At 40.5% G+C, this 16,296-nt stretch overlaps 1 protein-coding gene across 1 annotated transcript in view; it reads left to right on the forward strand.

Moving 5' to 3' along the window:
* The window catches only part of Hml (Hemolectin), a 586,263-nt gene that overhangs the window by 198,754 nt on the left and 371,213 nt on the right, over nucleotides 1-16,296 (forward strand). The window contains exons 43-44 of the mRNA XM_068226073.1: nucleotides 494-618; nucleotides 6,143-6,333. Of these exons, the coding sequence (XP_068082174.1) occupies nucleotides 494-618; nucleotides 6,143-6,333 (316 nt within the window). The remainder of the gene's footprint in view (nucleotides 1-493; nucleotides 619-6,142; nucleotides 6,334-16,296) is intronic.

The raw sequence follows: 16,296 nt of genomic DNA on the forward strand, positions 1-16,296 counted from the left end.
ATTCAACCGTCTTATACGGTAATACATTCCCTCCACAGGCTACGGACAACTTCTATTTTAATCCACGAACTCTGATCACCTTTTGAAACATGCTTTAAAGCGGTGAAATCGACACTCTTCACTTCAAAGCCATACAGCAACAACACTCGAAACTGGATACACGTCAAAGTATGCGCACTACACATCTACAACGGCGCCACCTGACCACTCACATATTCTATTTGCTCATTCCCGATCGTCTGCGAGTGTCACGGTCTGCGTTGCCACTACTTTATTCACAGCCCTCGTGTGTATGTATGTATGTATGAAATACTTAAAGTTTCCTGAGTATAAAACATTCGCCGAATAAGACATAATCATTTCTTAATCTTACTCCTTTAATAAGAGTGTGATGTGTTTATCTGTTCATAAGTAAAATGAACCGTAAAGTCGGCATTAGTCGCTATGTTCTCAACATTCATAATCACATAAAATTACTTCTTTCTGTTCATAGGTATATCCCTTTGGTGCAGGGAGATTCACCTCTGCAAAATTCAGCATTTTCTTCAAGCAATCCACCACGACTGGGACACGAAGCTCACAATGCCAGGATTTATTCAGGAAAAACACGGGTCACAGGTACTTTTCTTAATATTATGATATAGAATACAAATTTGAAGTAATACTTATTAACTGACGTTAAGGAGCCCAATAATTATATAGATTTATTATTTTAGAGCTATAATTTATGGAATCATTTCTCTTCCTTCATTTCCATAAGAAAGTTAAAGCTTCATTCTTCAAATTTCTTCAAAATTTTATATTTTGGTCCCTGTTTAAGTTTTGGATTAATGTGCGATTTTATTATGCCTTTACTGACGTTATGGACCCCAATAATTATATAGATTTATTATTTTAGAGCTATAATTTATGGAATCATTTCTCTTCCTTCATTTCCATAAGAAAGTTAAAAGCTTCATTCTTCAAATTTCTTCACAAATTTTATATTTTGGCCCCTAATTAAGTTTTGGATTAATGTGTGATTTTATTATGCCTTTACCCTTCAATATTTCTTCTCATTCTAACATAAACGCCAACATCTATATGGTATGAAACTAGTGTCTTAATGTCATTCATTATACTAGTTTTTCCATCAATTAAGTTATTCCTGTCGGAACAAACTGAGTGCCTCGAACAGTAGAGATCTGGCCTTCTTCTCATTATTATTTATTTATTTATTTATTTATTTATTTATTTATTTATTTATTTATTTATTTATTTATTTATTTATTTATTTATTTATTTATTTATTTACTTATTTATTTATTTATTTACTTTCCTTAAATTCTACATGTTCAATCTAGGGGTGGTAGGATGAAGAAAGGGTAAGCCCCACATACACGGAAGTGCCTCCATCCCCACACGTAAGTTTACATAATTTCTACCGAATATTTACAGATGTATAGACAATTTTAAATTTACAAGTTTACTCTGCAGACACTGTACTCTTGAACAATAATTATCTTCATTTATTCTATACATACTAAGAGTAAAAAGACCTGGTCATTCGTACCTCACTCATAGGGGCTACCTCTGTATTCACACACTTCCGAGCTCAAACTCATTCACAACCAGGGAAACGAAATGGTCTAGGGAGCGGTGATGAGGGTACAGGGACCTGGAAGACATGTAAGAATGCCATACAAATGTTAGCGTTGAACTGTAGAAGTAATTTATAGTAAGGTGTAGAATTAGGTAATTGAATAGATATGCACTCACCAGATTTTGTAATAGGAGTTGAATCATGACTGAGAAAGGATATAAGGGATGCAGACATTTTCTCACGGAAAGGGAGTGTGAATCGTAGAGATATGATAGGAACGGTAGGAGGGGGAATATTCATTCTGGTGAAAGAAGAATTTGTAAGCTGCGAAGAAGTTAAATGTGGCAAAAATGAAATTCTTGGTGTAAGGCTAATTTCTAAAGTTAATAGGCAACTTGATGTCTTTGGTGTGTACACAACGGGAAAGGATAGCGCTGACGCTGATTCAGAATTATTTGATAAAATAATCAGCTATGAGAGAAACGATATGGAAAAGAATGTGATTGTAGCGGATGATCTCAATTTACCAAATGTCAATTGGTAAGGTAATGCGAACGACAGGAAGCATGACCAACAAACGGCAAATAAGTTAATATAGGAAGGACAGCTGATTAAGAAAGTGATGGAACCAACTAGACGAAAGAATATTCTGGACGTGGTGCTGGTAAAACCAGATGAGTTCTATAGAGAAACCGAAGTAATAGATTGTATTAGTGATCACGAAGCTGTTTTTGTCGTAGTTAAAAGTAAATTTGATAGAAAGAAAGGCTTTAAAAGTAGGACTATTAGGCAGTACCATATAGCTGATAAACCAGGCATGACGGAATTTTTAAAATGTAACTATGATCGGTGGAAAACGGTAAATAAAAATGAAAACGGACTCTGGGATGGGGTTAAGGCAATTGTTGAGGAATGTGAAAAGAAGTTGGTGCCTTTAAAGGTGGTAAGAAATGGTAAAGTCCCACTATATTATAACAGAGAAGTAAAGAGACTAAGAAGGAGGTTGCAAGTTGGAAAGAAGTAGAGTTGGAAATGGCTGTAGAAGTATGGAGAAACTGAAGAAACTTACTAGGAAATTGAATCTAGCAAAGAAGTCAGCTAAGGATAATATGATGGCAAGCATAATTGCCAGTCATACAAATTTTAGTGAAAAATGGAATGGTATGTATAGGTATTTTAAGGCAGAAACAGGTTCCAAGAATGATATACCAGGAATAATTAATGAACAAGGGGATTGTATATGCAAGGATCTTCAAAAGGCAGAAGTATTCAGTCAGCAGTATGTAAAGAGTTTTGGTCACAAGGATAATGTCCAGATAGAGGAGGTGACTAATACTAAGGAAGTATTAAATTTTACCTATGATAACAATGACATTTACAATAAGATACAAAAGTTGAAAACTAGAAAATCAGCTGGAATAGATAAGATTTCTGGGGATATACTAAAGTCATTGGGTTGGGCTGTAGTACCATATCGGAGGTACTTATTTGATTATTGTTTGTACGAAAGAGTTATGCAAAATGAATGGAGAGTTGCTGTGTATAAAGGAAGGGGTGATAGCCATACAGCTGAAAATTACAGGCCAGTCAGTTTGACATGCATATAAGCTTTGGGAAATTATTCTTTCTGATTTTATTAGACATGCTTGCGAAATTAATAACTGGTTCGATAGAAGGCAGTTCGGGTTTAGGAAAGGTTATTCCACTGATGCTCAACTTGCAGTATTCCAGCAAGATATAACCGATATCTTGAATTCAGGTGGTCAAAGGGATTGTATCGCGATTGACCTATCTAAGGCGTTTGATAGGGTGGATCATGGGAAACTACTGGCAAAAAGAGTACAACTGGACTAGACAAAAGAGTGACTTTATGGGTGCCTACATTTCTAGAAAACAGAACACAGAGAATTATAGTAGGCGAAGCTTTATCTGACCCTGTCATAATTAAGAGGGGAATCCCTCAAGGCAGTATTATTGGACCTTTATGATTTCTTATACATATAAATGATATGCGTAAAGAAGTGGAATTAGATATAAGGCTTTTTGCGGATGATGTTATTCTGTACAGAGTAATAAATAAGTTACATGATTGTGAGCAACTGCAAAATGACTTCGATAATGTTGTGAGATGGACAGTAGGCAATGGTATGATGATAAACGGGGTTAAGAGTCGGGTTGTGAGTTTAGTAAATAGGAAAAGTTCTCTCAGATTTAATTACTGCGTTAATGAGGTGAAAGTTCCTTTTGGGGATCATTGTAAGTACCTAGGTGTTAATAAACCGAGAGATCTTCATTGGAATAATCATATAAATGTGATTGTAAAATAAGGGTACAGATCTTTGCAAGTGGTTTTGAGGGTATTTATGGGTTGTACCGGTAGTAAGGATGTAAAGGAAAGGCATATATGTCTCTGGTAAGACCCCACCTAGAGTATGGTTCCAGTGTGTGGGATGCTCACCAGGATTACTGATTCGGGAACTGGACAAAATCCAAAGGAAAGCAGCTCAATTTTTTCTGGGTGATTTCCGACAAAAGAGTAGCGTTACAAGAATGTTGCAAAGTTTGGGTTGGGAAGAATTTAGAGAAAGAAGAAGAGCTGCTCGACTAAGTGGTATGTTCCGAGTGTCAGTGGAGAGATGTCGTGGAATGACATTAGTAGACGAATAAGTTTGATTGGTGTCTTTAAAAGTAGGAAATATCACAATATGAAGATGAAGTTGGAATTCAAGAGGGCAAATTGGGGCAAATATTCGTTTATATGAAAGGGAGTTAAGGAGTGGAATAACTTACCAAGGGAATCCAATAAATTTCCAATTTCTTTGCAATCATTTAACCAAAGGCTAGGAATACAACAGATAGGGTATTTGCCACCTGGGCAACTGCCCTAAATGCACATCAGTATTGACTGATGATTGAAACAGGCCTACACCCGCACGCATACACATTCGCCCACATTTAACTTTTGTTGCACACATCATTCTTGAAATTCTAATTTTACAAGCTATATACACCACAGCCAACGGCCGTAGCCGTGTTGAAACACCGGATCCCGTGAGATCTCCGAAGTTAAGCAAAATTGGGCGTGGTCAAGAGTTGGATGGGTTGCCACGCGCTGTTGGTTGGGGGTAAGGGAATGGAGGAGCGGAAAGGAACTGGCCACCCTACCGCACGTAAAGTCCGGCTCAGGAACACCTCTGCGGAGGTTCGGAACTGCCTTCGGGCAGAATAACCCTTACCTTACCTATATACACCATATATGGATTTAAATTTATAAATTTGTCAAGTTGTCTTATTTAATCCCGGTTCAGTCCGGTGGAACTTGAAAACGTTCAAATACTTAGCGTTGTGTGTCTTTAGATTGGCCGGGACTTTAAGGAAATCATGTGTGACAAAATTCCGTCACCTCAGTAGTTCCGAAAACCGTAAAAATAGTTAGCGTAGTTTAAACCAACAGAATTAAAGGTAAAATTATTATTATTATTATTATTATTATTATTATTATTATTATTATTATTATTATTATTATTATTATTATTATTATTATTATTATTATTATTATTATTTCATCTTTCCACATTTACACATTGTTTTCATCCTTAAATATTCTGATAGTTATTATCTTCCCAGTATGTTATTGGTGTAAAATATTATCAAATAAGTGTTTCCCCGCGTAAGAATTAATATACCGACGTACAGAAGCCGCGTTAATTATTTACTGCTCATTACTCATGTGTAAAAAGACTGACTTGCACAAATTCTCATGAAGAAGAAAGAGAAATCTTGGAAGTGGGAAAGGGGTGAGGAACGCAAGACGTGATTTGATTTAAGACTCTAGAATCACATTTCTTCTCAGTTATTTCTTCCTCCAAGTTGTGATGTGTTGCCCCATGTCTTGTAACGTGTTCTTTTTAAACTTAGTTGGAGTGTAAATTTACGTACCCTGACTTCACTGTGCTTTAAAAGCAACAAATACCACGTTGGTACATGCTCTGTTCAGCATATGAAAATGCTTAGCGACCGACTATCTAGACAGGAACACTTGAAATGTTTTGTCCTTTATAAATACTGTAATCTTAGAGGCACTTCAGTTTGATCTAGTCGTCTAGTGAATGGGATTTTAAATTTATCTCTTCACAGAGAAAGTAGATACTTTGAGGTAAAATGTGTGCTAGCACGTTAATGTGTTCATTTGGGGAATTTCCATGCTTATGATGGCGCCAGTATGTTCGCGTCCTTCGTCTAGTAAGTTATTGCCTTTACGAAGTGACTAATTTTTGTTTAAATGTAGTGAAAAAGGTGCGATTAGCTGAACAATTTTATCATTACCGCATAATAGAGATAGCATAACGTTAAATAATTAACAGTGGTACTGTAGAAGTTTTCTGCTTTCTATTCAGTGCAAAATTTGTCGAACCATGAAATCAAAAATTCTTTGCAATGTGTTAGCAAGTTTAAAGTTTTCATTTTTCTCTCCAACTATCAGAAAAACAAATATAGGGCCTACATAATATATATGTGTGTGTATAAAATTGAAAGGGAATTATCTTTCTGTGCATACAGCTGGTTCATGGATACCCAAGCGACAGGACAAAGACGAATTTCTTCAGATAGATTTGGGTGATCATGTCCCAGTGTACGGCGTTGTTGTGCAAGGCGATCCAGAAGGAGCTGGCTACGTCACCAGTTACAGAGTTCTTCACGGTGATGGACACTTGTTTCGTTATGTTATGAATGCTGAAAATTCCCCTATGGTAAGCTATGAAGTATACTCTCTAGTACTAGAGTTATTAGTTGTTGAGTGAGTTTTCTTAATTTCGTTATAGTCATATATGATCCTAACATTGTAAGATCCTTACTGGTGTGATGATCTTGTTACTTAACACAATCATTATCTGAGCATAATTCAGTTAACCTGTCATGTGTACGCTACATTTGGCGTTACCCTGCAACTACTATCTGAAGTGTCCGTGACTTGGAGTATATTTGCAACAGTTGCTGCAAATTCCATACCACATCGATTTGATGCCCGACAGATTCACCGCATGTATCCAGCATGTAGAGCAGGTACCAATGGTGACGATATTCTGCTTCATGGATGCATAGAATATTGTTCTGATACAATTATATTGTTATTAATTTTTGCTTTTATATAGCATGTATCATCACACGAATAGAACTTCGTTTGAACTGGAAGATTCCTTTTTGTTGTGCAAATTCTTAGTATAACTCATTCAGTGTAGTTTATAATACACGTAAAACAAGAATTTGATATATAAGTAACAAATAAGCTAATGTAACTACTCTGATGAGCATTATATTATCTTGACAGGGTCAGAAATACCTGATGGTTCATGTACGCTGCGGTTGAGAAAACCATCAACTTTGGAAATTTTAAATAAATCAAGTTAAAGGAAATTTGTGTCAAAGTTAAAACATGTCTATGATATGGATACAATATATCCCTACAATACGTACAATATTTATTCGTAACAATTCAAGTAAATTACGAGATTCTTCAAACATTACTTTACACAGGAAGACCCTAAAGAGGTAAAAGAGGCTGGATACATTGGTAAGATCAGTAACGATATTAACACGAAATAAGAAGTCGACTTAGGGAGTTAACTTCACTGACTGAATCATGTCCGGCATGTGAATGGTTGGAGAATAACGATCGTGTTAACCCATGAAAGGAAAATATAGAATATCCACAAAGAACTCTCACTGTACTTTTAGATGAAAAACAGTACTGATATTTATTTCGTCGCATTTTACCCTTAGGGTACAGATTTAATTTTGTGGCATATCTGTTAATTTACACTTGTAAAGAATACAATACGTCTGATGCGACAATATTGCACTTACAATGGCGTGGTATTCTTCAGTGAATAAACGTTGTTATACTGGTTTCTTAAGTTATTAAATGGTTTCAATTTTCCTATTGTATCCTGATATATATAATCATCAGTCTTCTACCTTGGGTTATGGGCTGAGGAACTACAATTAGGACTTGTGCGATCTACAAACGTGGCAGAAGTTAAGCAGGTAAAACTACCGTACCCGGCTTGTGAAGTATTGGTTATAAATTCAACCAACATGGTGGTGGCCCTTACGACCTCACAGGCTTGCCAACGTCGGCATTATACACAGCTACTGAATAACACGGAAAAGGATGAAAGATGCGTAACAGATACAAAATATTGATCTGGAAAGAGACCATTGGACTAGATTGGTTAGAACCGGCTAGTGACAAGACCAATGGGCTGGGGACAAGCAAAGAGTGTCTGCGGGCGTAAAATCCCAGATTAGTGACGCATAGTGGCCAACAGACCTCTAGCGCCCACTTGAGTCCTACTAAAATGTGACGAGTACGGTTACACTATGATAATTTGAAAGTGCGTGGTTTTCATGTTTGCAACAAAGGTGACAGCCTTGCGGGGAACATGATGCGAGGTCCATCGGAGGCAACAGACAACTTTTCTTCATGACAGCTGGTCGAAACCGGCCAATAGCAACATAGAAAATGGTCGCAAATATCAGATATAGATGTATACAATCTCAGTTGTAATTCTTCTATACAAGAACAAATATTTCTAGGGACGGGTTGGTGGTTCCCTGGCAAGCTTCGAGGAAGGTTCTCTCCTCTTTGCTACTTCAGGTATCGCAAAACATTATTGTTCCATGATTCCAACATCAGAACCGGGCATCGAAACACCACCGCTAACCACGGTGAACTGAAGCATGAATTTTGTAATGCTCATCTGCCAATCGTTGGGGTTTTGACTGTTTTAAGACCAAATGACCGAGCGAGTTGGCCGTGCGGTTAGGATCGTGCAGCTTGTATTTGGGAGATAGTGGGTACAAACTCCACTGTCGGCAGCCCTGAGGATGGTTTTCGGTGGTTTACCATTTTTCCATCAGGACAATATTGGAGTTGTACCTTAATTAATGCCACGGCCGCTTCCTTTTCATCGTCACCATCGTCACCATAAGACATATCTGTGTCAGTGCGACGTAATGGAAATTTTAGAAAGGAAAGGAAAGGCCAAATTACTTTCCTGATATATGAATTTTCAGCTTTAAATTTCAGCCCACCGTCCCCAGAAATAGAGGTTGCTTTCGCGTGTTCATGATAATCCCTCTTCCTGAAGTAAAGGTTTGTTACAGTTAAGCCATGAGTCAGTGTAGGTTTTCAATGAGTTTAGAAGGGTGAAAGCTGAATCGCACTTACGATAAGAACTATGTTGTACCTAGAGTCAATGGATAACTTTTAAACCACTCGAATAGAATAACAAAGACGACATTTTATTTCTGAAACATATATTTGCAGTAGGCCATTAAATATTGTACGTGCCAGCCCCGTGGTAGCCCCTTTCGGTACTTTCAGGGGTGACTCACATGACCCGGAATCTCCCAGCCGGCTTGTGAAGTGGGCCGGCCCTTCCATGTATTGTTCTCGCCGGCCGGCTTACCTGCGAGTTTCTTGGAGATTCAGCGGGAATGTTCTGCCTCTAGTAACACCGCGAAATGTCTGGCTCAAATCACGCGAGCTATAAAAAGGGAAGCTAGCCGCGGACAGCCTGTCAGTGCTGGACTCGGAGTCAGAGTTGGACTCCGCGGTGGAGTCAGTGTGACACTCAGTGAGTTGCGGTTTGGTGGCTGGGCTGAGGGCGACAGAAAAGTTTGCTGTCACCATTGTCCCAACAAGGTCTGAAAGAGAAACTGTTGTTTTGATATCGGAGAGACCAGTGAATGCGTGAACTGGAGACGACACAACGGAAGACTAGACTGTGTGTTCGTGTAATTCTCTGGACTGAGGGTCGCCGTGAACCAGCGAGGAAACCCGCTATCGTGAGTGCGAGGATAAATGGACATTTGTTAATGTTCGCTGTTGTATCGTCCTGCTGTTGAATACTGTTGAGTTGTTTAGTTGTTCGCTGCATGTGAATGTGTGAAGTACTGGACTATCTGTGCAGTCAAACTAACGAAAGTCGTCTTGTGTTGTGTAGCCAGTGGCACTGTGTTCAAATCCAGCGGTATACACACAGCTGTTGTACGAGTTGACAGGACTTGGGAAAGTGAAAGTAAGGATTATAGCCGTCCTCAGTTAATTCCAACCGGCCAGGACTCTCTGGTGTGTGTACAGAAGAGAGATTTGTAAATCGACTGTAATTAGTAAGTGTGGCCGTTCATAGCTTGTTAGAATTGTGTGTTTATATAGTTATATATATATATATATATATATATATATATATATATATATGTGTGTGTGTGTGTGTGTGTGTGTGTGTGTGTGTGTGTGTGCGTGCATTTATTAGGTCATAATGAATTGAATTAGAGTAATGAAACTGATGGAGTTTTATTCGTAACAAAATGGTGTCAGAAGTTAGAATAGACCCCATGTGTGATACATTATGGTAATCAGCGGACCAGATACTTTAGGTTTCGACCGTCATCGGGAACATTCCAGAACGTCGGTGTACAGTGAATGCACATTCATATAAATCTCTCTTTTAACTCTTGTTACTTACTGTATGCCAGTTGAGACCAGACCCCACACGAAAATTGAGGCACAGTTAAATGCGTTCTTCGATATGATGATGAAGAAGATGGAGGAGAAGATGGAAGAAAATCAAAAGAAGATGGAGGAGAATATGGAAGTAAACTGAAGGCAGACGAAAGACGGACAAAAGAAGACGGAGGAAAAGATGGAAAAATCGGAAGAAGATGAAATATGGGCAAAAGAAGACAGAAGAATATCAGAAAATGACGTTGGAGAAGTTGGATGTAGGCTATAGTAAGATGGAAGAGAGCCAGAGGAGAATAGTAGAAAGCCGAGAGAGGTGGATAAAGGAGATAAAAACGGCCATAAGAAGTCGTAAGACCACCAGGAGAAGACGGGAGATGGTCAGAAGAAGATGGAGAACGACCAGAAAAAGGAGGAAGACTACCATAAGGTGCTAGAAGATGCCGAGAGTAGACCGAAATCGACTATAATAAAATGGAGGACGGTCAGAAGAAGTAGGAAGACCACCAAGCGAAGACGAAAGATGATCCGAAGAAAATGGAAAATGTCCAGAAAAGGAGATAAAACGTCTAGAATATGCTGAAGACAGTCAGAAGATGCTGAAAGACGGCCGAAAGAAGACTGAAGACGACAAGTATAAGATGGACGACGGCCAGGAGAAGACGGAAGATTGCCAGAAGAAGATGGAGGACGACCAGAAGAAGACAGGGGCGGCCAGAAGAAGATGGGTGGCGGACAGAGAAATGATGACGAGGGTCCACGCGAGATACGGCATGTTCGGCAGGTTGACGTTCTATTCCGTAGACCTTGTCCAGAAAACTGCGAGTTCTGTTCCAGAAGGGAGGCCGAGCACGAAATTTCCTGCCGAGTGATCACCGTGTGGAGCCGTGACGCCTGGATGGAAATGCAGAGGGACGGGGATCGTCACCTTCTACTGGTCCCCCTGGCTTATCACTCCGCAGTGCACGAGGTCACGAGATCTACTCCAGCGAGGACGCCGTGTGAAAGAGAGCACCGCCTTCGGACGGATCTAGGGTTTGGCCTATCTGAGAACAATCCTGTCCCGAGAGATAGGTACTGTCTGGATCTGACGAGGAGGCCAGAGGATGGCCTAGGATGTCTATACAATTTCTTAAGGAAGAAATGCTTGTCCTTCAAGCTCCAGAGGACGTGGAAACGCCCTTACCACGTTCTGAGAGGAATAAATGAAGTCAGCTTCCGAGTACGACGGAGGCCAAGGTGCAAGTTGAAGGTAGTACATCTAGACCGACGGGCGCCATACCGAAGAACAGCTGAGAAGGTTACTGATCGGGACGATCAGCTCTCGAAGGGTGGCAATGTTACGGGCCAGTCCTGTGGTAGCCCCTTTCGGTACCTCGTGGGAGGGACTGGTGGCTCAGACGACCTAGGATCTCCCAGCCGGCTTGTAGGATGGGGCCGGCCTGTTCGTGTATTGTTCTCGCCGGCCGGCTTTATGTGAGTTTCTTGGAGATTCAATGGGAATGTTATGCCTCTAGTGACATCTCGAAATTTCTGGCTCAAATCACGCGAGCTATAAAAAGAGAGGCTTGTCGCGGACAGTCAGTTAGTGCTGGACTCGGTGTCAGAGATGGACTCCGCGGTGGAGTCACTGTGACACTCAGTGAATTGGGGTTCGGTGGATGAGCTGAGGACGACAGAGATTTTGGCTGTCGCCAGTGTCCCAACGAGGTCTGAACGAGGAACTGTTGTTGTGGTGTCGGAGAGACCAGTGAATGCGTGAACTGGAGACGACAGAACGGAGGACTGGACTGTGTGTTCGTGTAATTCTCTGGACTGAGGGTCGCCGTGAACCACCGAGGAAACCCGCTATCGTGAGTGCGAGGATAAATGGACCTGTGTTAATGTTCGCTGTTGTATCGTCCTGCTGTTGAATATTGTTGACCTGTTTAGTTGTTCGCTGAATGTGAATGTGTGAAGTACTAGACTATCTGTGGAGTCGTACCAACGCAAGTCGCCGTGTGTTGTGTAGCCAGTGACACTGTGTTCAAATCCAGCGGTCTGCACACAGCTGCTGTACGAGTTGACTGGACTGGGGAAAGTGAAGGTAAGACTTATAGCCGTCCTCAAGCAATTCCAACCGGCCGGGACTCTCTGGTGTGTGTACAGAAGAGAGATTTGTAAATAGTAATTAGTAAGTGTGGCCATTCATAGCTGGTTAGAATTGTGTGTGTTCATGTATGTGTGCCTGCATTTATTAGGTCATTCTGAAATAAAGTATAGTAATGAAACAGATGGAGTTTTATTCGTAACAATATTATGACTGATAGGTGGTTATCATGATGTTATGACAAGGGCAAAATCTAAAACAGTATGGTGTACTCTAATATCTTACCATGTGGAGCCACACTAAGCCGATGTTCTCAATGATGGTCCCTTAAAACAATTATTATTATTATTATTATTATTATTATTATTATTATTATTATTATTATTATTATTATTATTATTATTATTATTATTATTATTATTATCATGTCCAGCAAATAGCTAGAGTGCTGGCCTTTGGTCCAGAGGGTCACGAGTTCGATTTCCGGTCGGGTCGGGGATTTTAACTTTGATTGGTTTATTCCTCTAGCTCGGGGGCTGGGTCTTTATGCTGTCTTCATCACTAGAATTTCTTGTAGGTAGGGCCTTAAACTCGCAGACACGCAGGTCGGCCTATACGGCGTCATCTCGAAGGACCTGCACCAGGCCGCTCCGATGTTTGCTAATGATGCTTGTTGTTTAAAGGGGCCTTACACCTAAGGTCATCGGCCCGTTGTTATTATTATTATTATTATTATTGTTACCGTGTTTTGGTGGTAGATAGAGGTGAAAGAAGGTGCGGGCGTGAATGGATCTCAAGCTACGAAAATATAGTGCATGTAAACAAAATTTAAAATTTAATAAGGTTATATTTTCTTTTCAAAATAAATAAGTAACAAGCATGGCAGTTACAGAGTAGCAAGTCAAAAAAGGTAGTTACAATATTTACAGAAGTTGGGCTTCGAGCCCCGAATTCACAATGCTTGGGCAATCAGCTCAGTTTTATCCCAAACACAATTTTAACAGAGGGGCAGAAAACCCCATTCATACCTAGGAGCCCTTGCTCCAAATTACACTGAAAAACCTCCTCGAGGCATACAACATACAATTTTTAAAAGAGCCACACGCTCTCCAATTTAAGCCTCTCCCAGGCCACACTAAACTCCACCTTCAAGCTGTCCTCAACGGACATAACACAGGGGTAAAATACCCAATCTACTGAGGTCTGTTAAACGAAAAGAATGTTAATTAAATGACCTCTAAAATAACAATTTGAGAGGAGGCGAACTTACACTCCTAATACACTTTGTTTTTAAGACCTATTTTGGCTCTTAGGCCACTGATGCAAGGGCTAATCCCATACTACAGAGGTGACTTAAGAAAGGAACAATAGTTTTACGTTATCGAAGAATAGGTTGTGAAAAATAAGTTCACCTCAAAACAATATGAGTGGGAGCTCGAGAGGGTTAGCACTCTCTATCCCATTATGTAGCTTTACAAGAGAATAGAAGAAAAGAGTAGTTACATTTTAGGAAAAGGTTACATGATGGAAAACGCTTCGAACCCGCCGCGAGAGTTAAACTGCCGACCTAGCAAGAAAAGAAGTTATTAATAGGCCATTACCTGGTAGTAGATCGCTGCCGAGGAAAGAGGCGCTTCCCGCCTCCTGCTATGTACTTAATACACTGAAAGATGGAACAGAAGTGGCCCCGAGACCCTAAAATCAGCAGTTTAAATACTCTCGCAGAAAATTCTAGTCGTTAGGGGAAAGAAAACACCCTCCCACAAAGATTTTATTGGGTAGGACCCCGCAACAGATTCAAGTTGGGGAAAGATACACCAGATTGGTCAGAAATTCATTGAAGAAATTCGTGATTGGATACATTCAAAACAAGGGGAAGAAAGGGGTAAATATTGCCAACTTAAACAATGACAGAAAGAAATTTAACAAAGAACAAACTCCTGAAATTAAATTTTCTCCAACAAAATAGTTCTTTGACTCCGCACTAGGTTGCACTATTGTTGATCTTCAGTAGTGTCCTCTAGAAGAGAAAGTTCACACTTCTTAATACAAGCAAAACAAAAGTACGTCGAAAATGACACAGTTCACAAACTCAAAAATTTCCAGGTAGTGACATCTTCTGAGAAATTTGGAAATTAAGACCGTAGATAAAGTTCAGATTTCCTCCAGAAGAGGAGTTTTAACTGGCGCAACTTTTAAATAAACGGTGTGGAGGTGTACCGCCCGGTACAGACCTCCCCCCCCAAAAGTTCCTCCAAGGGGTAACACAGAAGAACATAAACTTTTGTTTGAAAATAAGTTCCAAGTTTTGATGTTGATATTAAGATAACTTGCAGAAGTTTTTGAGAAATTTCTTAATTCGGTTCCAAAATTTTGTTGTTGCAGGTGAAGTAAAGTCTTTATGTTTATAGAAGTTGAATTTCTGAAGATAAGCTTTTAATACTTAAAAGTGAAGGAAAAATTTGCAATGTCCACCAAATATTGCTGTTGAATTCCCAAGTGTAGTTATCTCTTATAGTAACTGTCCATGTAGTTGATGTTGATGAAGTTGGATGGCCAGACCGGCCGTTGCAGCTTGCGTCCAAAAGGAGGCCGCTCGGACCCCTTAAGTACCCTGAGATACCGCTCGCCCGCCCTATGAGGGGAGCAGAGGTGTTGAAACACGCCGCGCCCGCGGTGAACATATACAGGCTGCGGGCCAGTAGCAGGTCGTGCGCCGCACATCCGCCTTGGCCGGGAGGAGAGCTCCGGCTCGCCGTGCACATGTCGGCCTCGCTGGAGAGGAGGGGGCCCATCCCCCTCCCCAGTTGCTGCACGGCGCTGCGCGGCTGCGGGGGCACTGAAACATTAAAGCTAGGCGGCAGAATTGTGTTGGACCATCATCTTCATTGAGGGTACAGGCATTATGGAGAGGTTGAGGGGCCAGCGGCGTGTAGATATCCATGGCATTAAATATTATGAAGCCACAGTGTAAGGTGGAGCAGGAGACGGGAGCGTGGTAATGGCCGTGGCAAGGACAGAATGGCAGTTTAACGGGTCGGGACAGGTTTTACAAAAATGCTTACATCTGAAACAAAATATTATAGGTAGTGCAGAATGCCTTAAAAGTGAAACTCAAAAAAAAAATATAACCTTCATATCCTTTCAAAATAATATGAAGCAAGTTAACACAGAAATTACACCGGTTTCACCTGGGACAGGTGAACTCTAAATATCCTCTCGGTGGCTGGATTACTTAACAATAAGGTAACCGGCGTAAGAAAATCGAGAATGATACAAGGCCCATGAAATCTGGGGGCAAGCTTGCCCGCGGGAACAAAATTTTTGACCATAACCTGGTCACCTACCTTCAAAGGGGTGGGTCTCCGTCCACGATCATACCTTTCCCTAACCTTTTCATGAGACACTTTAAGATTGGCTTTAGCCTTCTTCCAAAGATCTTTAATGTTGTCCGGATCTATTGTCTCGGGCAGAATGTCACTCAGAGACCAGAGGTTAGAGAGCGGCGAGTTGGGAACAAACTTGAACATCAAAGAAGCTGGAGTAAACTTGTGAGATTCATGAACCGCCGAATTCAAAGCAAAAGCTAACCAATGCAGGGACGTGTCCCACCTGGAAGGATCTTCATGATGATAAGCAATGAGAGCGGACCTGAGATTACGGTTAACCCGTTCAGCCAGAGATGGTTGCGGGTAATAAGCAGAAGTAGTTACATGAGATATTGATAAGTCAAAACAGAATTTACGAAATAAATTAGATGTAAAAGCCTTAGCATTATCAGATACAATATATTGACACGGACCAAAAGACGCAAAAATAGAATTTAAGCAGGTAATGGTGGACTGAGCGGTAGCCAGCTTAGTCGGAAATAACCAGGAAAATCTAGTAAAACCATCTACACATACAAAGATGAACTTGTTGGCATTCCCCTTTGACTGGGGGAAGGGTCCCACATAATCAATATACAGACGTTCCATGGGGCGCGACGCTTGATGCGAAGACAAAAGGCCTACCTTGGTGGACATGGTGGGTTTACTGAGCAAACAAGATTTACAAGCTTTTACAAGTTCACGAATTTCACCGTCCATACCTTTCCAG

Source organism: Anabrus simplex, chromosome 2 (assembly GCF_040414725.1).
Source record: "Anabrus simplex isolate iqAnaSimp1 chromosome 2, ASM4041472v1, whole genome shotgun sequence".
Taxonomy (NCBI): Eukaryota; Metazoa; Arthropoda; class Insecta; order Orthoptera; family Tettigoniidae; genus Anabrus; species Anabrus simplex.